Raw genomic sequence first — 22,994 nt, 5'->3', positions numbered from 1 at the left:
TCCAGAACCGTCCATCATCCTGAGGCTGCTGTGTGGCTCTGGGTCACAGCCTTCTGCTGAGGAGGGAGGCACCTGTTTCTGTGGGTGTCCTAGTGGTCACTCACGTGCACTTATTTTTCACCCCTCATTTAGGCTCATGGCTTTTACCTTGTGCCCCAGTGAGAGGAAAGGAGACACGGTTCTTTGCCCTCCCAGATTTTTGCCTAGCCTTCCACTGCTTGCTGGCCCCTCTAGCTGGCCCAGGGGTCCCGGGAGTGTTCTCCCCTGGGAAGACTGGAGATTCAGCTGCTGCAGATACCAGCCTACAGATTCATATTTGTGGGATGAGGTTTCTGCCCCTGCAGCCCTGGCAGAAGGAAGCAAAGCCTGGCTTTTATGTCATCCCAGGGCGCCCAGCCCTTAGGCCCCACCTTGGCCTTTTTGATTGCTGTCCCCAGTTCTGGTGCCACCCCTGCTCCCCGCTCCAGGGGAAGTTGCCCGAGAGCCCGGATGTGATCTCACTGGGTTCCTGATGTCCTCCTACACCCTCACATGTCCTCACCAGTGAGAGAGGAGAGGAGATAAGCCACAGAGGACCACGAAGGTCAAGATGACGCTGGTGCTCTGGCTTGTCTTTTCCATCTGCCTGCCAGAGTTTCACAATTTGTTATTTATTATTATCTGATTTTCTATCAGATTAGATACTGACATGCCTTCCAGTGTCCTCAAGGCCAAGCTTTTCAGAGCATTCAGTTACCTGCCTCTTTGAGGAAGGGGGCATCATTCATCCTGTTTTCCAAAGTTTTTTTGTTTCATCACTGATTCCTTTTTTTGCAGAACCCCTTGCAGTACTAGAGTCGCACAGGACCTACTTTGGGGAAGGCAGACCTGCTTTCCTTCTGGGTTCCCCAGTTGGGAAGGACTGGCAGTGCCTCAGGGGGCCACTCCCATTCCCAGGAGCCCTCGGTGGCTCCTGTCTTGTCTGACCTGGTCCACGTGCTTCACTCTCTAGCACTGAGGCCTCTGACCTGCCTCATGCACTTTAGTGGCGCTCATACTCAGTGCACTGGCCCATCCCACCTCTGGCTTGGTGCACCTGCTCCTTCCTCTGCCTGGAGCAGCACCCTCCTCCCATGCCATTGGTGACTGTGTCACCCTCCTGCAGTGTGCATCTATAAGGCAACCACCTCCTGCTGAAGTCCTCTCAGGGCCCCACCCCAGCCTGAAGTCATCTCTCCAACACCCCTCACCCAGGGGCTCCTGTCAGAGCTTCTTCTGTCAGTGGTCTCAGGCTCCCTGTTCTCTCAGGAGCTCTAGAAAACCACTCAGCCTCCCTCTCCCCATTGCCTGAGTGGGGCGGAGCAGTGGCAGGTCGTCCTCTGGGGCAGGGGACCAGAGGACCAGCACCACCCCCCAGGCAGGGCTCACCTCTCCTGCTCACTCCAGGCCAGGTTAGATGGTACTGGCAGGCATGAGCTTCATCTCAGGGCTGGGTGTGGGCGAGCTGCTGCAGTCTCTCAGTCTCCAGGGCCATGGGGGTGGCAGGTGCCACCAGGCTTTCTGTAAAGACCACGCCACCAATCCCAGCTCCACCACACAGGAGCCTTGGGGTCTTAGGCACCATCCTCAACTCTCCACGCTGCCCTTTCCTCTTCTGAGTGTGCCTATTGCAGCATCCTGGGTCATACATGGGAATGACACAACATGTGGGAGCACAGAGGAGGCAGGCACTGAGCAACTGGGCTGTTGGTTCTCAGACCCACTGAAGTCACTTGACATCCCATGGACCTGCCTCAAGACCTGTTTCGGTCTGTTCTCAGCATCCAGCTGATTGGATTCTGCGATCAAATTCAGGCAGCTTAACAAACCTCCTGAAATCTAAATAGAAATCATCAAACCTGCTGTAATTGAATTTTTGAGGCGCTAACATTGCAGATTGGAAATGACTGTTTTCTGCCAAGAGTGCAGCGCCCCCGCGTTCTCACTTGAAACCAGCACCTGCTGTGTTTGCGTCTCCTCAGAGGCCCTGCAGTGGGGCGTCTCTTTGCACAGCCAGACTACAAAAAAATAGGATGCACTCCCTGCTCAAAGTCCTTAGTGCTCAGGACAGGATGAAAGCCCCCTGTATGGCCCTCAGGGACCGAGACCACTGGCTGGAAAGCTGCCAGGGCTCAGGGACTAGGCCTTGTCCACTCCCCGTCCTGTGTACTCAGATTCAGCAGAGAGGGAAGGGAGCAGTGCCTGTCCTGCTGCTGGCCAGAGGGAGTACCGCTGGGTCAGGCCTAGTCCTGCTGGTGACGTAAGTACCCATCAGCTGCCGCTGGACAGTTGCCTCAGGCCGGGTGCAGTGGAGTCCATGCTGCACTGATGCAGGCTCCCCTGCATGGTGCCGGAAAGGGGGTGTCCTTCACTACCCTGCCTGTGCCCTCTCATCTGTGGAGTGGCAGAAAGGCCAGGATGGGGCTGGTGGAGACTGCCTGGGGCAAGCAAGGACACACAGGCACTTAGCGTGTGTCCCTTACCACCCCAACCCCTGCCACCAGCCAGTGGCACTCCCTGGCTGTCTGCCGGCTTCCACCTGCCTTGTACTGCCCAACCCAAAGATGGTTGGTTGGGGCCCCTCCAGTGGCTGCCTCTTCCCCCAACTCCCAGAGACTGGGGCAAGACCTCACTGCCTCCCCCCAGGTCCCTGCGTGGTGTGTGGCCTAGCGCTGAGTTTGCTGCTGGCTGTTCAGAGATGAGCGAGCTCTGAACCTTGTCCTCCATAGAAGCCACCATGTTCCTTTTACATATTTGGGTATTACTCCACTTGGCTGGAGGCTGGTCGAGGGGCCCAGTCCTGGGGAGCCCAAGGGAGGAAGCCTGAGGGTTCAGGTGGCTGCTCAGTTGAAGTGATGCATACTGTGTCTCGGAGGAGCAGCCATCTGCCAGACAGAGGAGAGGAGGAAAGAAATCCAGGGAATGGTGTGGAAGTGGGAAAGCGCTGTGGCCACGGACCCTCCATCTGTGGCCTTGCATGGGCCCAAGAGCTGAGAAGGAGAGAGGACATGAGACACTGGCAGGCGCTGCACCAGGCCTTCCTGGGCACAGGGCGGGGCGGGGGTGGAGGGTCCCTGCCTTCTTGGCACCCAGAGGTGGATGAGCCATCTGAATGTCCTTGCCTGCTCAGGACCCTGCTGGGGCCCCTGTGCTTGTCCCTCGACCCCCATAGGCCTTCTGCTGCAGTCCTGTCTTTCTGTCAGGACCCGTCTCAGCTCCACCTCCCCACAAAACTCATCCAGCCCAGCACTGAGTGCGGGTGCAGGGGGAGAGGTGAGTGCTAGGCTTGTCCCCAGTCTTGACCTCGCTGTCCTGAGGCCCCTCCTCAGCCAGGGCTTTTCTCACTCATCTCCAACCAGTATGTGAGGAGAGAGGGCCCCGGGTCATCCTGTGCCTCGACCCCGAGGAGCTCGTAGACAGGTGAGGGCAAAGCCAGGTTCCCCAGAGAAACAAGCAGGAGACAGTGCAAAATGGGGTGGCTGCAGGGCCTCTGACTCCCACGTCCCCATCATGTCGCCTCCCCCCATTGGTTCCTTGGTTTCAAAAAGCTGCCCCCTGACAGGGTTTCTTCACCCAGAAACTTGATCCATTTTCCTCCAAAGATGAAAAAAAAAAGCTACACTTCTAAAAATAGCCCACCTGGCTCCATGATGCTGGCTGTTTCCATGGCAACCCACTCCGTCCCAGGAGTTTCCTGATGAAAGAGAGTGAAAGAGGGTCTCAGGCCTGGTGCGGGTGCCCAGTGGGCTCCTCAGCCAGAACCAGCTGTTAAAAGGTTTGAGGAGAGTCTCCAGTAGGGGCCGGGGGCAGGGGCAGAGCAGACACACAAGGGCTCCCTGTGGTTCAAAGCTTCTATGATTTGAAGTAAACTCAGACGGTTGTGTGCAAGAGTGAGCTGTGCCAATGAAGGAGACGGGGATAGGAAGGGGGCCGGGACCAGTAAGTCCCAGCTCTGCACTGGCTACGAAATGGGTGCTTAACTTCCTTTTCCAGAGGAGGATTAATATCCCCAGTGTATGGAGGAGCGCTCCTAACCAAGGCCATGTGACTGCCTGGCGCAGAACCCAGCTCCTCCCTGGCCCCAGGCCACCTCCTCCCTGAGCTGTTGGGAAGGCATATGTGCCAGACTTGAAGGGGAGGACAGAGGGACTTGTGAGGTCTCTGTGCCCAGATAGGAGTCTCAATGCCTAACTAGAGAGTATCCAGGGACCACGCCCCAGGGCAGTAAATCAAACATAATGGTCCATTACAGGTGAGAACTTGGCCTACTGTTCCGCCCAGCCACAACTACTCTGTGTGGTAGCTGAATAATGGCACCCAAAGATGTCAACATACTAAATCCCAGAACCTGTATGTTACCTTATACGGCAAAGGGACTCTGCAGATGTGATTAAGTTAAGAATCTTAAAATGGGAAGATTATCCTGAATTTTCCTAGTGGGCCCAATATAATCACAGAGGTCCTTTTAAGAGGGAGGCAGGAGGGTCAGAGTCAGAGAGAGAAATTGGAAGATGCTACTCTGCTGGCTTTGAGGATAGAGGACGGGTCCACAAGCCAAGGAATTTGGGCTTCTACAAGCTGGAAAAGGCAAAGAAACAGATTCTCCCCTAGAGACTCCAGAAGGAACGCAGCCCTACTGACACCTTGGTTTTAGGACTTGTGACCTCCACAACTGTAAGATAATAAATATGTGTTGTTTTAAGCCACAGTGTTAGTTTTCTAGGGCTGCCATGAAAAATTACAGCAAACCAGTAGCTTAAAACCACAGAAGTTTGTTCTCTTACAGTTCTGGAGGCTGGAAGTCCAAAATCAAGGTGTCGGCAGGGCCATGCTCTCAGAAGACCTAGGGAGAATCTGTTCCAGGCCTTTCTCTTAGCTTCTTGTGTTGCCAGCAATCCTTGGCATTTCTTGGCTTGTAGACGTATCACTCTGTTTGTCCTTTCATATGTCTCTGTCTTTTCTCCTCTTCTTATAAGGACATCAGTCATATTGGATTAAGGATCCACCCTATCCCAATATGACCTCATCTTAACTAATTACATCTGCATTAACCCTTCTGTATAAGGTCACATTCTGAAGCTCCAGGAAGGACATGAATTTGGAGGGACACTAGCCATCCCAATACAGCCATTAAGAGTTGGAAACTCATCCACTTGGGAAGCTTGCCATGGACGAGAAGTCACTGCCACACTCTGTTGGCCCGGCCAGGACGTATGGAGAAGTTGTGACTGCTGCCTTGTAACACATTGGTAACCTGAGTTTTATGGACTTATTCTAACAAAAAGGAGAATTCATTCTTGCGTGTAGCTGGTGAAAATTGATGGGTATTTTAGGAATCAGTGCTTTTCTAGAAATGATTGTATCTGAGAATAGGCTGGATACTTATTCCACGGTCATTTGCTCCACGTGGTCCCACTGTCCCAAGAGCTGCCTGCACCTTATCGCAAGCTCTACGCCTGGCTTGGAGGCTGGATTGTTCTTTTCGTACTCCACACTTGGAGCTGCCATTTGCTTTTGTCACTTTAGCCAGGGAGTCTTGGGAGCGCCACTGGCTGAGGAGCGTCAGGCCTGAGTTGCCCAGCCATTACAGAGAAGTCGTTTTCATTAGAAGGTGCAGGCCCCCGGCCCTGGGTTGTCTCTGGGGAAGATGAAGAGCAGAGTTGGCTTCTCCATCTTCCACACCCAGTGTCCTTGTTTCAGAAGCTTTTGCAAATGGCAGAGCAACTCACTGGACTCCTGCTCAGTCGCTTTCCTGTGCAAATTTGATCTGAACATTAGAAGCTCGCCAGGATCAGCAGCACACAGGCAGGCAGACAGAGAAAGCCCTGGGGAGGCGTGGCAGGAGTTCAGATAGATGGCCCTGGCGGCCCTGCTGCAAGGCACAGCAGGGAAATGGCGGGTCCTTTGAAAAGCAGGGGCCGGGCAACGCAGGAGGATGGGAAGGCAGAAGTCCCTGCTGCCTGCCTCCTGCCCTGGGCCCTCCATCTTGCCCCCTCTAGCTCTCCACTCTTTCCTCCATCACAGTCCCTCCTGTTTGGTTCCCTGGGGTCACTGTCCTCTGTGAGCCATGTCCTGGGAGGCCAGCAGTGCAGGGATGTGGGCTCCCACCCTGACCCTACTATTCTCTAGCTGCTCACTGGTCTGGCCCGGACGCCACCTGCCCTGAGCCTCAGCCCTCCTGCATAGATGAGGGCTTGGGGTGGCAGGTTCTGCAGGCCCCCCAATGTAAATTTTCTGGCTCCATCCTCTTCCTGCTGAGGCTGACAGTCTCAGAGGGGGAGTGAGATGACGTAGGCCAGTAGGGAGAGGGCAAGATGAGATGCTCCCATTAGCCCTGTGAAAAAGAGAAATCACTGTGCAGGGGGAGAGTTGGGGCTCGCTCCCTGACTGGTAGTCACTGCACAGTCTCACAAAAGCCAGGGTGTGCCTCTTCCAGCATTACAGCTCGTTTCCCAGGCCACATGCACAGAGATCCCTCAGTGTGGCCTGTGCTGACAGGAAATGGCCATCATGACTGGGGGGAGGGACCCCAGCTCCGCCACTCACTCGCCATAGGACCTGTCCTGCTCCAAGCCTCAGTTTCCTCACCTGTGAAATGAGGACGCCAAAGGGTGCAAAGATTAAATGAGTTATTTGTCCAGTGCTTTAAAAAGTGCTGGCACCTTGTGTAAACCTCAGCTGCTGCTTCTGTTGTCAGTGCGATAGCCACTGTCATTTGCTGCAGGATGCTGCCATCCCACCCGGCTTCTTCATCGCTGAGCAGTGGGAAGCTGCCTCTTCCAGAGCTTGCTTCCCAGACTGCCGAGACCCAGGTTGGGTGTGGGTGCAATTCTTGCAGCATTTCCCGGGCACACCAGCTAGGTGCAGAGCCAGCCAGAGGCCACGATGAGTGAAGCAGAGGAGTGCAGAAGCTCAGCGGAGGCAGGCAGTGAGGGGCACTGCAGGGCCAGCAGGACAGTGTGTGTCCCCGGGGAGAGGGGGAAGGACGTGCCTCAGGTGCAGGAGTTGAGATTTGACTGAAGGATGCGTGGAAAGATCCTCACCAGGCAGAGGGCAGGTGCCGTATATGCTTTGGGCTCCTCTAATTGCCCCTTCACTCACACCTGCTGCCCAGTAACAGCAGTCTCCTCTCCACTCCTGCCTCCCCCGACCCCAGCCCCATGCTGAGAGGGAAAGTGAGGCACCACATCTCTGCCCCAGCACTCTGTGCCATTGCAGACCTGAGCACCCCACAGCGCCCTGGCAGCAGGCTTCTGATGTCAGCAGCTGGTGGCCAGCATGTGATCAGAGGCCAGCAGCCTGCCGCCTGCACCAGGGACTCTGATAGCAGGAACATGGAGCGGTGACTCCCACTCACTCTCCTCCAGAGAAAGTGGGCCGAGTATCAGGATCATCCGCCTGGGGACCTGGGCTCCAAGCCCTCAGAAAATGCATCTTAGCCCCTTGTAAAGAGCCCCGCCCAAGGTCCGGGCCATATATGACAGAGTAGGGGCAGTTACAGCTGTTGCTGCTGCTGCTCCAGCCTCTGACCTTGGCCAAGCCCCCGTCTTCTTTCTGGGCCTCAGTTTTCCCATCTGAAAGCAAAGGGGTGGGCCCGGATGAAATGGGTTGTCCGTGCACTGGAGGGAGTTCAGGGGCCAGTCTGCCCTCTTGGGGTTAGCCTGGCCATTCCATGAGTGGTGTCACCTGACAACGTGGAAGGGAGCTGGGAATGTGCTTGTCACCCTTGTGTCAGCTGACAGTGACTGTGAAGAGAGTCAGAGAAGTGAGTAGAGCAGAAGACGGTGAGGGCTGGGAGCCATGCTGCACAGGAGGCCCCTGGTGCCACTCTGTCACCTTCGTCTGTGACGGGAGCACCCTTGTCCTGTTGGGCCACCTCACTGTTAGACACTTGTCCCGTATTGGAGGGCCAGAGTCTGCCTCCCTGCAGGTTCCACCAGTTGTTCTGAACAGAGTCAAAGCAGCAGCTAGAGAAGGAGGGGCCCAGAAAAGTAGACCATTTTCTGATGTTCTCCAGGCAGCCCTGAGGGATGGGCAGTGGAGGCTGAGGGGGCACCATGCTCTGAGCCTGGGCCGTCTCCCCACCCCAGCCGCCTTCCTCCCCACCTCAGCACTTCAGCACGGCCACTTTCCCACCGCCCACTCATGCCTTAATTCCTGGGCCTCATGAACCTGCTAGGGATCCCCTGGCTCCTTCCCAGTCTCCTGGGCCTGCACTGGGCCCTGGTTGATGAAACATTTCATCCTCGCAGTGCTCGGGTAAATTTCCTGCTTCCATTGTTTCTTTAAAGGACCAGCATTTTCTAGAAGGTAATGGAGAGGCATTGAATTCAGCAGCACATGAACACCAGGGTGTGCCTCCCCCGGCATGGCAACTTGTTTCCCAGGCCAGATGCATAGAGATCCCCTCAGCGTGGCTGCTGCTAGTGGTGGTAGTGGTGATAATCCCACCTGATGTGGGCCACCTGGCACCTACGTACTTCCCAGGCCCGTGAGGTGGGTGTTAGTGCCCTTGTTGTACACAGGAGGGCTCTGAGGCACAGAGAAAGAAGATGGCCGCACAAAGCAGCAGAGCTCAGTGTGAACCCGGAACTCCGGCAATCAAGCCTGTTATCTCTGCCCACCTCACTTTTTATACCACCCGGGCAGCCTCGCCGAGAGCTGCTCAGAGGGCTAGATCCTGGCCTTCATGTGGGCTTTGAGGCAGGTGAGGGCTTCTCTGTGCCCGGGAGTGTGGCTTTGACTTGGCCCTAGATTTCCATTGCTGCTATTCTTATATTAATATAGTTGCACAACTGCTGTAGGATTTTACCTCTGTGGATAGGTTAGTGTCTGCTGTGTTGTTGCTATGTGGATTCTTACTTTGTTCCTCTGAGACGTTCATTGCCTCTGAGTTTTATTCCCAGTGGAGTGGGAACAGAGAGGACATATGGGGTCATAAAAGCTTGAGAACCCCCAAGGCCATAAGCTTGAGAAGCACAGGCCTAAACAACTTTGTACATACAAGTGTTTTCCTGCCTTTGGAGTAAATTCCCAACCAGTAGAGTTCCCCATCAGGGGGAGAAGTGGGCTATGGAAACCAAGGAATCATTTTCATGGCTCTTAGTAGGTATCTGCTGGTTTATCCTTCAGAAATCAAAAGCTAATTTAGTGCCGTTTGTTCTTTTTTCTGTTTTGCGGAATGTCACATTAAGTAGTTTTATTTGTGCCTCTAATATTGAGTTTCATCTGTCTTTTCAATATGGGTTTGCTCCTTGCAAGGACTCCTGGCGTGGAACTGAGACTTGAGGACTCAGCAGGGTGAGAGTTCACCATTTTGGAGGCAGAGTCCCCTTCATTTCCAGCTCTGCTTCCGCCTGGGCTGGAGGGGGGTTCACACCGCTGTGCTCAGCATATGTCTGAACAGCCTAAGACACTGTAGGAACGTGGGAGGCTGGGCCACATGTCAGCTTCTGAGTGACACCCACCCCCTCCTTCTTGAGGACTGGCGGAGGTGGGGGGACTATGTCGGAGTGTGGCCATCACCGGTCATTCATGATCTTGGAGCTAGGTGGCTGCTGCCCATCTCACTCACCTGCTGCAGCACACCCCCCAGAGGCCCCCATGGCCTGCACTCCCTTGGAGAGAGGCTGGGCTGGCAGCAGGCCAGGCTCCATGGCACCCCAGACTCCTGGGAAGTGGTGAGCTGGGCAGCTGCACAAGAGGTGAGAGAGAGTGGGAGGGGGAGGAGAGTGAGCCCCCGCCTGGGCTGGCTCACGGAGGCCCCATAAGCCTGGCATGAAGATGGTGGCTCTGGAGGCAGACAGACTAGCCGGGTGGCCCAGGCCATGACTTCACCTCTCTGAGCCTCAGTTACCTCATCTATCCCCTGGGGATGGTACAGTCCCTACCCTGGCAAGGCCATTGAGAGGCCACAGCCAGCATGTGCACACAGAAGGCATTTGATAAATGAGAGTGGCCTTGCTCCTGCAGGGGAGATGGGTGATGACCCCCAGGAGGATGGGGTGGAGCGGAAGCAGGGATCCAGGAGCCATGACTTTGGCCTGGGGGTCTTCAGGCAGACTTTGAAGATGGGGTGTCATTGGTAGCATAGGGGTGAGACCTCTGAGGAGGTAGGGGAGGTATGAGGAGTTCCAGGCAGTGGGGACAGTGGGAAAGGCCCCAAGCACGAGTGCTTAAGTGTTTACAGGGAACAGGGGACAGTTTGGTGTGGCTGGGGGTGGGCGGAGAGCAAAGTGAGGTTGTCAGGGAAGGTGTGAGTCAGCTTGGGCTGGGCCTGCGATGCAGGGAAAGGAGCCCGGGCCTCGTTCACTGTGGTCTGGGATGGGAGCAGCTCCCACACGGCAGTCTCCCCTCTCCACCCAGCACAGCGCATCCTTGCCTGCATGTCACAGGTTAGGGAGCTGGCGCCCTGCATGTGAGTGGGTGACTGCAGGGCACTGCCCGCTCCAAAGCACTGCCTGGTTCCTGTCGTTCAAGCTGGTCCCCATTACATCTGCTCCCTCTGACTCAGGAGGGCCTCCGCCCACTCCAGGAAATCTGGTGGACACCTCACCCTGGCTGAGAGCAGGAACTGGAACCTTCCAGGGCACTCTCTTTTTTTGAGTGGTTCTACCTGCTCCTCCCTCCTGGGCCCGGGCCATGCAGGCCTCTCAGTGCCATGTTGGTCAGTAAAAACCAAAGCAACTCTATTTCCCTCCACAGATGACTCTGGGGACGACGACGACGAAACTACCTCCCCAACTGACAAGAGCGAGCTGCACTACACCATCAAGAACCTCTCCTTGAAGCTGGACGACCTCAGCACGTGCAATGACCTCATCACCAAGCATGGCGCCGCGCTCCAGCGCTCCTTGAGCGAGCTGGACGGCCTGAAAATCCCGAGTGAGAGCAGTGAGAAGCTGAAGGTTGTGAATGAGCGGGCCACTCTCTTCCGCATCACATCGAATGCTATGATCAATGTAAGTGCCTGCCAAACTACTGTCCTGGCACAGGGCTCCCCAAAAGGGACGTGGCTCCCTGTCACCTCAGTCTCTGAGCATGCAGCTGGGGTGCTGACAGACCAAGGCTCCATTTCCAATGGCTTCAGGTCGTTTCTCAAAGCCAGCTGCCTCCTGCACTCTTGATCCTCTATGTCATCTCATCCATTCTGTCGTCAGCGGGCGAGGACGTTCTTTTTAATTGTCTGGTGGAAACCAGAGTTGGGTATGGAATCTGGTTGAGACTTGCAGGTGGTTCGGGCCTGGGTGATGAAGGCCAGGGCCTGGGGTAGAGCAGCTGGCTCTGCCCACACAGTACGGACACGGCTGCCACCTGCCACTGCTCCTTCCCCAAGTCCACTGCACAGATGCAGCAGGATCAGGACCCAGGATCGGGGAGCATGTGTGTGTGGTGGGGGCTGGCGTTGGAGGTTCCCTTAGAAGAGCTTTAAAATTGGGCCTGCCATGGGTCATACCAACCTGACAGTAGCCAAATGAGGAAACACAGTCTGTGAACTGAGAGGCAGAGCCACAGGAGTCACCACTCTCAACCGGGTTCTGGAAGCCACATTGCTGTGACCAGGAGCTGGGAGGGTCTCTCCATGGTGGCAGAGAATATAATGCTTAACAGTGCTTCTGGGCCCTCCTTCTTTCTGCCTGGTGAGTGTTCCCCAGAGATGTGTGTGCTCCTCCAGGCCTCCACCCTGCTGACACAGGTCTGACTGCAACAGCTTTCTCCCAAGGACAGCCCCTACAAGGGCCACATCCAGGCCAGGGTGGCATGCTAGGAACAAGGGGGCCAGACAGAGGAGGCATGGGGAAATGGAGGCCACTGCGGAGGAGGCAGCGCAGATCCATAGAATGTGGTTCAGGCAGGCCATCCGTCTGTCTGGAGACAGTGGGCAGTACCACCTGGGGGACCCAGCCTCCAAAGCAAAGGGGTTAGATCAGAGCAGGGCCGGGAGTTGGGACCAGGCTCTAGGCCCAACACCAGAAAACCCAAGGGCAGGGTGGGAAAGTGGAAGCTAGAGCCCCACCGCAGGCCGAGGTCCCCAAGTGAAACCCAGGAATCCAAGACTTGCCCCGAGCCTGCTTCACTGGGCCTGTGGGCAGCACAAATTGGAGCAGGTGGACCACCCCCACCACCCCTACCCACCACAGGCTTGAGCCTGGAGCCACCCCGGCTGCAGGAGGAAGCCTTAGGAATCTCCTCCCTGGGGCTTAAGGCTGAGGAGGTGCACCTCTTCCTAGACCACCGGGAAACACGGCCTGCGGGTGTGAGGTCCCCTGAGCACTGCAGGCGTGCGGACCTTGGTCCACAGCGCTCAGGGGTGCAGTTTGTGCCTGTGTGCTGAGAGGCTGCTGGACCCCTGTGAGCTGGCCCGGTCATTGGTTTGCACTCTCATTTTCCTCCCTCCACCCTCTCGGCTAACTGGCTTACTTACAGCCGCCAGGTTCTAGGGGCCCAGGTCCTTGCACTTCTTCTGGTGACAGGCACAGATATTAAGCATTTGATGACATAATGATGTATTTGTGCTTCCTTGTCCATCTCAGAAGCCACCACCACCCGTGACTTCCCTGGCATTGCCTCCCTGCCCAGGAGACTGAAGCTGCTTTGTCCTGAGTAAGCAGCTTTGGCCTTTCCCAGAAATGAGCTTCTCAGCTGGCATCTCTAGCAAAGTATCAGAGGCTCATCTGTGTTTACGAAGCCATAAAAACAGCTTGCCATCTAAGTACATAATGAATTTGGTGGGAAGCACAGCCCCCTGAGGTTGATTATGAAGCCTGCTTGCAGTTCCAGTGGCACCAGGAGAGTCAGACCCCAGTGACAGGAGAGCTGTACCCTGGGCATGGCTCAGCCCACCTGCTAGTGTGAACCTGACGCCAGGGCTTCTCCCCGGGCAGGAACCGGGTCTGTTCTGGGAGGGCAGTTTACACCGCTGTCAGGCACCAAATGTCCAAACCCCAATGTGTACAGAGGGGCCATCTAGGCAAAGCATCCCCACCACCAGCCAGGCCTTGGCCTCCACCCCTTTTACAAGGAGGGGGTTGGACCAGGGATCTATAACTAAGGCAACCATGTGGCCCCCACCCCTGCGCCCCAGGGGGAGCCCATTTAGACCCAGGACTGCTTACCTCTCCCTACAACCTCATTAGTACCATTAGATGTTGTTAGTGCAAAGTGGAAACTGAGGCTCAGAAAAGTCACCTGAGCTGCCCAGGGTCACCCAGCTGGTAAGTGGCCAAGCTGGAATACAGGCCCAGGTCTCTGTGGCCCACTGGGGGAGTGATGGCCCCCATGCTCTCGGAGGTAATGAGGGTGAGACCCCAGAGGGCTGCAGAGGCCCCCTCCCTGTCTGAAGTCAGCACACGGAGGAGGTGGCCTCACATCCACCCAGGGTGAACCCCCAGTCTCAGGGACCTGAGTCCCTGGTATGCCTTTTACCTTTAGGCTGCAGCCCCACCAGAGGCCTTCCTGGGAAGCTGGGGACTCAGGATGGGTGGAAGCCACCCCAAGCTATCTCCACAAGGCACAAATCATGATCCCCCAGATCCCTCCAGGTCTCACTGTAAGAGGAGGAAGCTGTTTCCCACTACTGTTGGAATCCCACTGCAGCTCCCCTCCCTGCCACCTGCCCTGGCTGACGTGAGCCCTCCATGGGGAAGCTTCCAGCAGCGCCGATGCTGAGTTTGGAGAATCTCTGTTCCCACTGCCGGTCTCGGCTAGGGCAGTGCCCCCTCCTGTGAATGGTGAATGGCTGTGAGTTTTTCACCTCATGGGCTCTGATTGAGCCAGGGTCATGGAAGTGGAGCAGAAAATGAGGGACAGCTGGCCAGACAAAGCCCGCAGGGAAACACATCCTTCAGAGGGCACTGGGCAAGCAGCGTCCTTCCCACTCGGGGAGGGATCAGCTGCTTCATCTTCCCTTTTCCCCAAGATGGCTGGGAATCTGGGGTTGTTCAGCCGTCAGGAGAAAAGTCAGAGGGGCAGTTTTAAACTTCCTTCAAATTTGGGAAAGGGCATCAATGTCATAAGGGTTTAGATCCCAAGCTCCCATCAGGGCGGGGAAGGGGGTTCTCTGGACAGTTCCCAACACCCCAGGAACCATGGTTAGTGACGCAGGCCCATTCCTGTGCCACTGTTCCCCGGGGGCGGTGCAGTGAGTCTTGCCTCGAGTCGAGGGTGGCCCCTTCCGTAGACGTTTGAGGGAACAAGTTGCTCAGAGGAGATTTCCGGATCAGGAATATTGAACAGTGCCAGTGTTTCACGCCTTCGTGCCTTTGCCTGTGCTCTACCTTCTAGAATACCCTTTCCCCACCCTTCAGATACCTGGCAGATCCCTTTTCATCCTTCAGAGACCCACATGGACATCACAGGTTTCTGAGCTCCCTGTCAGGAAGCCGTGCCTCCTGGCTAGTACCCCCTGGAACCCCAGGGAAGCGCCGTGTGGAGTTTCACCACTTATTTCAATGTCTGCCCCCTCACCAGGCTTTGTGCCCCCTCAGGTCAGGCTCAGGTCTTAACTCACCTGTGTCTCCAACAGTAGCCCAGTGGGTGTGCCTTATACGCGATATTTCAACCAAAGTGGGTCTCATATTTCAGGAAAAAATTCTCGGTAGCCCACATGTCATGTTTGCCTGCTGTGTTACTGTTTACAAAGCCCTTCCAGTGCCGTTTCCTCACTGAACAGGATCAGTGAGAAAGCACAGGCTCTGCACCCAGCCCTCGGCCTGCAGAGCCACTCATCACTGCCCCATGCCACTGGTCACCCGGCCTTGCAGAGAAATGACCCAGCCTGGTCGCCAAGAAATAGAACAGTGCTTTATGAAATTAAGTTGTAATTGCGTTTTTCACGGGAACGCCATACTGAGCCCCCTTCCCTCCTCTTGCGGTTTTTGTTGCCAGGATTCGGAGATGGCACCTTGGAAGGGCCCCTCTGGGGGCGGCATCTGAGCAGGTCGGGGCAGCACCATAGTGAACTCAGGGCCACGCTCCCTTCTCATTGTGCACTGAAGCCGTGGCTATGCGGCTCTTGCAGTTAGGAAAGTCCTGCCTGATGGGAACTGAACCCAGACCTGAGCAGCTACCTACTGAGCCTGCCCTGGGCTTGTGACAGGCAGGGACTGGGCCCTGCCCCTGGAGCTCACAGTCCAGAGGACTCGCATAGTGAGACTGTCACACATGGGGTCAGCAGTGCAGCCTTCTCCAGGAGTGGCTACGCAGGGGCAGCAGCTCGCACGCCCACTTTGGAGGGCCAGGTTTGTAGAGGGGCTGGGGAAGAGCTGGGGAGGTTCACAGTCAGCCAGGGAGGTGGGCTCGGGCCCAGCTAACCACAGCCCATGGGAGAGTGACCCTCAGGTGCCAGTCGTACATCCTGGGAGTCAGGGTGAGGCATGTAGAGGGCAGAGGTGGTAGCCACAGAGTGGGGTCTGGAAGGGTAAGGAAGGTTTCTCCCAGGCGGGGAAGGAAAATATTCACAGTGGCGACTTCAGGGCTGTCACTGTGTGCAGGGGGTGCTGTGCTCTTTACACACGCAGTTCCCTGTAAGTGGCACACAGGGACGGGGACCCATACCAGTTTTCCTCTAAAGCCCACCCACCCTTTTACCCTTCCTGGGCCTCTGGGGACAGTTCCTTGGCCTCCAGACCAAGCGGCCCCGTGGGCAGGACCTGGTCATTGGGTGAAGCTCATTGACTGTGTGAGGGTGGCCTCACCACCCTGCTGCTCTGGAAAGGAGAACAGACACGTCTCCTTTCCTCCTTAGTCAGGAGGAAGAAACAGGATGTGGGATTCACACAACTCCTGAGTATCCCCTGGGGGCCCAGCAGCCCCTCCCCAGTCTCATGTCCCACCCCTGCCCTACCTCCCCCCACCTCCCGTCCCCATCCCCTGCCAGCCTGGGCCACTTACCAGATCTGAAGAGGCCACAGTTTCTCAGCCCCATTCCCACCTGTCACATCTCAGATGGATGTCACCTCTTCTGGGAAGCCCCCACCACCACCACCACAAGCCCACAGCTGCTCCCAGGGCCCCTTCTCACAGTCTACCCAGCTGGATCAGCCCTGCATGCTATCTTCCCTCCCAGGTGGCAGCCCCTCTCCCCCTCACCCAGGCCCCAGCTCCTGAGGAAAGGACTGGGAGGGGCTGGCGCAGGCCTCTGACCAGAGGGGAGCCAGGACAGGAAAGGGAACTAACTTCCCATGGTGGCACGGCACGCCAGGCGTTCTGCACACATGACCTCCCCCTGCCCACTCAGCAGGCTCACGGTGGGGAAACCAGCTGCCAAGGATGTGAGCCCAGCTCTTCGTGGTTCTCGCTGTAGCCTGCTGCCTCATAGGGGAGAAATAAAGCCGTCCCTCCCTTGAGCAGGGGTGGGAGGGTCAGGAAACCGTCCGCTGCCCATCCTCGCCCCCCATCCCCGCCCAGCACTGCTGACCACCACCCTGTCTACCTGTCCACAGCACCTCGTGGACTTCTCTACCACGTCTTGACCGTCCTCCCTGCTGGGCTGGGCACCCTGCAAGGACAGGACACGGTCTCCCTCGCCATCGGGTAGCCCTGGAGCTTCATGCCTGGCGCAGTGCCCAGCATACAGGAGCCTCCATGAGCAGTGAGAGAGAAAGTGGCTTGTGAAAGAACACAGGAGCGAATGAATGAATTGCTTAGTGTCTGGCAAAATTCCCTAGCACGTGATTTTGTGAGTCTGATCAAAGGCAGCCCAGACTTCCCTGCTTGGATTACTGTTTGGGTGACTCCTGAACTGCCGCTCAGGAGGAGCCTCACAGCACTATAAGTGACTTTGGTTGTTAGACTGAGCCTTGAACACAGCGCGCCCATGCACAGGTGCTCTGCCAGGCCTGGGCGTGGGGATCACAAGCTGAATCCTTCCTCGTCAGCGTCCTCCCTGGGGACCAGGACGTGCCTGGAGTTGTAGCACTGCATCAGTCACGTGGTTAAGGTGGAGAATGATGGAATTAATACATATTACCAGCTCATGCTTTGGGTATTAGTTTCCATAAAGTGAAAAGATTAAACTCCAATTTTATTCTTTTTTTTCCAATGAATTGATCTTGGTGGTAAAGCAGAGTGCCCTGGTTTGAAGGACAGGCCTCTGGGGCGGTGGTGGTGTGACAACAGCAGCCCGCCAGAGTTCCTTCCCATGACTGTTTGCTCCTCACAATGGCCACATGAGGTTGATGTCCTTACGGCTTCCCTGTCGTGATCATTTGTATTATTCAGGTGCCACCCTGAGGGCCAGGGCAATCATTTTGCCCAAGAGTTGCAGGCCTGGCTGTTGTATGCGCACTCAGGGTCATAGCCAGTGGTCCCTGGGCCGTCCCCACCACTGGCCGTGGGATCCATGTGGAAGGGCTGAGGGTGCATTGCCCGTCACCAGGCCCAGCACACCTGGGCTCTCCTGCGTGACCTGGGTTCCCCGTGGGTTGCCCTTGACCCTTGTGTTCCAGCCTTCTGGCCCCTGTCCTGGGCAGAAGAACCCCACAGTATTGCCATGGTCATTCTGGGGGGAACCTACCATGGGGTGATGCGGGTACACACCCCTGGTGCCAGGCCCCCCTCCCTGGCCTGTGGAAGCAGGTTCTGTCTGCGGGCCAGTGTGGCAGAGCCTGGCTGGGGAAGTGCTGCTTCTGTGACTTGCACATGGGCCCGCCTCTCTGCCCACTGAGCCCGTGGGACCTCCTTATGCCACCCCCTCACATCTCCTCCTCCCCTCTCAGCCCTGGCTCGGGGAGAGACAGCCACAGTCCCAATTACAAGGTGCTAAGGGCTGTGTGGCAGGTGCTAGTGGTCATTGTCCGCTGCAGTGCTGAGCCCTTCGGTGGGCTGGCAGCCTGTGGGCTTGCTCCCCACCAGCTGCTCCTCCAGGCCCCTGTAGGTGCGGCCCAAGCAAGGCAGACTGCTCGGACACGGCTCCCACACCTGAGCTTGTGAGAGGCTCCTCAGAGTTGGTGACTCGTGCCAGGGCCCAGGACTCAGCCCCTCCAACCACATGACCCCCGTGGCCCTTAGGAGCTGGGAGTTCAGGTCAGCCTGGCTCACACCCACTGAGCACTTTGCGACAGAGTGGTGTGCAGCTGCTGGTGGACACTGAGGCACAGGAGGCCCTCCGTGGTCCCTCTGTGATCCAGCCGGGCCCTGCTCTATGGCCTGGGCACACAGTAATTCAAGCCCACTCGTGGAACCTGCATCCTTCCGGGGACCTGTAACCACGTAGATGATAGGGCATGTCAGAGGGAAAAAGACCTTCAGAGGAAACAGAGCAGGCTGGTGGGGTGGGGCGAGAGGTCATGGGCACAGACTGGCTGGAGGGGAGGGAGCCAGGGTGGGAGGCCAGGGTGAGTGCTGGCGACCGTAGGGGAGACAGGAGCCTGGTCATAGGGGTCACTGAGAGCACTTTGCCTTCCACTCTGAATGAGGCTTGCTCGGCCAAAGAAAGTGGTCCAAACTGCATCTCAGCAAGAGCCTGCAGCTGCTTGGAGAATGGGCTATGGGCGAAGCAGGGGCAGGCGCTTGGAGCCCCTCTAGGAGGCCCCTGTTGTCACCCAAGAAGGAGTGGCTTGGATTGGAAGAATGGAGCTGGCGTGGCGAGAAGAGCCTGGCCGCTGTGTGTTGAGGGTAAAGCCAGCAGAGTTGCTGTGGGGATGAGAGAACAGGGCCCTCAGGAAGGACTGCAAGGTGTGGCCTGAACCACTGGAGGAATAGGGTGCCCTTGCTGTCTGACCCGCCTCAGCCCTCACGTGCTGGACATGGGCCCACAGGTCAGCCCCACGGGTTCTGGCAGGATGCAGGAGGGCCTTCCCCAGGAACAGGTTTTGTGTAGCCAATGGGTGAGCAGAACTGGGGCGCAGGCGAGCCCCACAGGAGACCAGAGACAGTCGAGGTGCCCAATGTGGGTAGAAAGCAGGAGGGGGGCTGGCCAACAGAGGGTGGTTGCCCACCAGTCCCACCTCAAAGGGCCGCTGGAACAGACACCGCACTCTGGGTCCCTCGGTTTACCAAGGAAGGTAGTGGCCATGAGGGACACACTTTGGTGCCTGCAGTAGAGCTGGTTGGGGGAGATGAGGGTGCGGATCCTGATGCCAGGGACACGGAAGGCTGTGGAGGAGGGGCGCACAGCACAGCCAGACAGGGAGGGTGTTGTCTCCAACTCCAGTTGAAGGGAGCTGCGAGAGGAAAGTGCAGTGGGGGAGGAGGCATGGGGGGCAGGGGCGGGGGGCGGACAGCCAGAGAAGGAAACAGGGACAGGGCAGGTATGGGCAGGTGAGGACAGGAGGGGACAGGTAGGGATACATGGGGACAGGGGGGGAAAGGTTGGGGGCAAGTAGGGCCAGGTGGGGCGGTTATGCGGATGCAGTGTCCTTGGCCAAGGCCTCAGATTTGGGGCATCGTAGAAATAAAGACCCAGAGCAGAAGGAGCTGTTTACTGCTGGAAACGCTCGGAGGCTTCTCTAAGCCCCATGTGGCAATCACGTGGGGCTCCTTGCACCGACCCGAGCGGAGCAGTGGTGCGGGGCCCCAGAGCTGCCCTCTCTTGTCCTTCAAGGGCCCATGGGCAGGTTCCTGTCCAACTGACCACTGTTCTGCTCCTGACAGCTTGCTCATTTGGGGCCTGGAGAGATGAATACAAATAGATTCCAGAACTATCTAAAGTCGGTTGACAAACTGGTGACCAGATGGTGCTGGTTCCTGTGCACAAGGGATAAACTATTTTGAATGTGGAAAAGGGCTATTTTAAAGTTTGAGTTGAAGTGAAAAGCTGTCTCCCTGGTGCAGTGAGTGCATCACATCAAGTAGAAGCCATGACCAGCCCCTCAGTGTTTGGGAAGGGCTGGCTCCTGCAGTGCTGGGCGGCCCGGGCTGTGTGTCACGTGAGGAGGGGGCACAGGCAGATGACCGGTCCGGCCCTGTTCTGGAGCTGCTCAGCCTTGAGGGGCCAGGAGGGTGGTGGATATGCAGTGTGGTGGCTTGGCTGGGCCTGACCCAGAGGGACCCCCAGGTGAGCCCAGCACTACCATCACGGCTCCAGGGTTCCCCACTGCTGGTCTTAGAGGCCTGAGATGGCCATGCTTCTTCTGGTGTGGCAGCCTCTGAGCCAGGCAGTCCTAGCCTGAATCTCAGCACTGCCCTTTTCTGCTTTGAGGAGGTGTGGACTGAGGCCAGCCTGCTGCTCTTCAGTGGGAGGGGAGGAGAAACCCTGTTGACCCCAGTGTGTTTCCTGGTGTGAGCTTCTGGCCATGCAGAGGGTCTCAGGGAGACCATGACTGCACAATGTCCTCCTATTCAACACCTTTAGGACCACAGGCCAGTGAGAGGCAAGTCCACAGTAATGCTAGCCATGTGAGGATCGATATGGGGTAGATGGTGGGTGGGCAGCCTCAGCCCCAGCAACCTGGAGAGCAGAAGGGTCTGGCCACCCACCCACCTGGGAGCCCCAAAGTCTGAGAGCCGCTGGGCCAGATACGTGGCAGTCAGACACCCAGCAGGTCCTGGCTGGCTGCAGGTAGACACGTGGCCATTTCTCTCATACTCCCTGCGTCCAGGCTTACCGGAACTTGTGTCCTGATGGCTGGAGATGGAGCCAGTCACCAAGCTGACCCTGTTGGCCCAAGGCACCCCCCCAGCCTGGAACCTCCGGGCATTTGGCCCCTCTTCCCACCTCCTCTGTGAGTTTGAGGGCCGCCCACCCCAATGTCCAACAATTTCCTGGCACCTTCCTCGTGGGCCTGTCTAGGAGGGCAGTGACAGTGGAGGAGACTGATGGTTTGCAAGCAGCCACTGAAGGCCAGGCCCGAGTGGGATCCTGGCTCTGCAGACCCTCCCGAGAGCTTGAGAGGCTTCCCCAGGCCACACACAGGACAGGCATAGAACCCCGGAATGGCTGACCCCACACCCTGCTCACCCACCCGCGTCTGGGGAGCGGCGAGGTCGTCGTCAGGATTAGGATTAGGATTAGGAACAGCAAAAGCGATTAGAGTTTGTCATCCTTCCTCCTGGGCACAGCTGGGCAAAGATTTCCAGCTCAGAGACGCTCTGCCTCTGTCCCATAGAACATCTGTTAGGGTGACAGCAGCAGCTCCCCTTGGAGCTCACACGGCCTGGCCTCAACACAGTCTGCCCTGGGGGGGCAGCCCTTAGAGCCCCCTTCACCAGGCCCAGCTTCTGAGAAGGGAGAGTCCCTGGTGGGCAGGCGGGGCCTGCTGACTCCCCAGCCTGTTGGCTGAGCAGGGCCAGCCCCAGTGCAGGGGGCCTTTTCCATCCTGGGCTTTTTGGTTCTCACTCTGCTTTGGATCAGCTTAACAGGCTCCCCGCCTCCCCACAGAGACAGGACTGCACTGCCCATAGGACCCTGTACCTCTTCATCTCAGGGACCCTCTTGATAGCCCTGCTGGTCGGGGGAAGGCGCCGGGCTGGGAGACTGGAACTCTGTTCCCATCCTGAGGACCATCGCCCCAATGGGTCACAGTACTGGGGACTCTGTAGGAGTCCTGGGATTGAGCCCTCTGCTCATCTCACGAGGACGCCAAAGCCCAGGAGGTTATGAGCCTGCCTCAGGGTGGGCAGCAAGGCAGAGCCTGTGAGGGACCCAGATGCTGGGCTTCTCATTCCACCCACTCCCCACCCCTTGCTTGATTCAGGAGCAAGTGTGTCATGACTAGGGGGCTTCAGCGTGGCCCATGGCACTGCTGCTGCTCAGGGCTGGGCACAAGCTCTCAGAGACTTGTGGCAGAGCCTCAGGGGATATGTGACCGTGTTCAGGGCCTGGGTCAGCCAGGCGCTCCCTGGGCCCTGGGGAGCTGCCCCCAGCCGTCCCCCCTGCTGGGCCCCAGGCCTAATCCAGCTTAGTGAGCACACGGTTTACAGCCCAGCTCAGCATTCCAGGGCAGTGGGGCCAGCGCCTGCCTCTCTCCAGGGCGTGGCCAGGATGGGGCCTGGAGAAGGCCAGCAGCATCAGAGGAAGCCCTGGGAGTTGGGGACAGACACCAGGTAGGCACATTGGGGTGGAGGGGGCGGACGGGCTCTCCACAGCCCACAGGGTGACCGGGGCAGCTCATCTGCTGCAGATGACCATCCCAGTGGCAGTGGCAAAGGCCCTGGTCCAGCCACATGGGCCCCTTGATATTGGGGTACAACAGCCTCCGCCCTGCCCTCCTCTTCAGGCAGAAGATCAGAGTGAGCTGATCTTCATGTACCCAGCCCAGCTACATGTGGCCAAGATGAGGCCCCAGCTGTTCCGGGGATTTGACTTCCTTTCCCGCTGCTGCTCCACACTGGCCGGTCCTGCAAGAGGTCGTGCCCAGCCCGGTTATCAGCCAGCAGCCCTGGCCATGGAGGCACCACCTTCAGCTGCAGGGCCAGGGCTGGGAGGCAGGCATAGCCATGGCAGGGCTGGGTCCTGTTGCTTGAACAGGCTTATTCCCTGACGTCCTTGCTAGTGAGCCTCTCTGGGAGCCCAGCTCCACTGCAGGAAGGCCAAGGGATCCCACACTGCCTCTGCCCTCAAGGAGCACCCAGACAGCGATCAAGATCCAGCTTTATAAAATAAAAATGGTGACCGTGCTGGTTCCAGGCCCTGGGAGACTTGCAGGTGGGGTCCATGGGGACTTGGACGCCTGCCCTACACATACTGCCTTGTGGTTTTGGGCAGGTCCCTTGGCCTCCCTGAGCCTCCATTCCCTCCTTGGTCGTGCTATTAAAACAGCTACCTCAGTGCTTGTGAGAATGCCCCAGACAGCCCTGACCTACAGTAGGTGTGTGTTGTGCGGGAGGTGGGGCCGGCATCAGAATAGGCAGGTGTGCTTGGGATGGAGCTGGAGAAGGGGAGGAAGACACAATGCCTAGTGAGGCACACATGAGGGCGTGGGGAGGGATGAGGCTGGAGAGGATTTGGGGCCAGGTCTGTGAGAGGCAGTCAGCTGTCCTGGGAAATACAACAAACATTCCATTTGCCTTTGGAAGAGAAAATGGTCCTTTCTAAA

The 22,994-nt window shown here is 57.3% G+C and overlaps 1 protein-coding gene across 4 annotated transcripts in view; it reads left to right on the top strand.

Annotated features, from left to right (window-relative positions):
- The window catches only part of OSBP2 (oxysterol binding protein 2), a 190,709-nt gene that overhangs the window by 141,392 nt on the left and 26,323 nt on the right, over positions 1–22,994 (top strand). For all 4 annotated transcript variants that reach the window (XM_087423957.1, XM_004429773.3, XM_087423956.1 and 1 more), the window contains one exon: positions 10,723–10,979. In XM_087423957.1, coding sequence (XP_087280083.1) covers positions 10,723–10,979 — 257 coding nt within the window. The remainder of the gene's footprint in view (positions 1–10,722; positions 10,980–22,994) is intronic.

This window comes from Ceratotherium simum, chromosome 35 (genome assembly GCF_057802395.1).
Source record: "Ceratotherium simum simum isolate JZ-2026a chromosome 35, ASM5780239v1, whole genome shotgun sequence".
Taxonomy (NCBI): Eukaryota; Metazoa; Chordata; class Mammalia; order Perissodactyla; family Rhinocerotidae; genus Ceratotherium; species Ceratotherium simum.
Note: the sequence above shows the minus strand (reverse complement) of the source record. Positions and strands in the feature narration are given on the sequence as shown.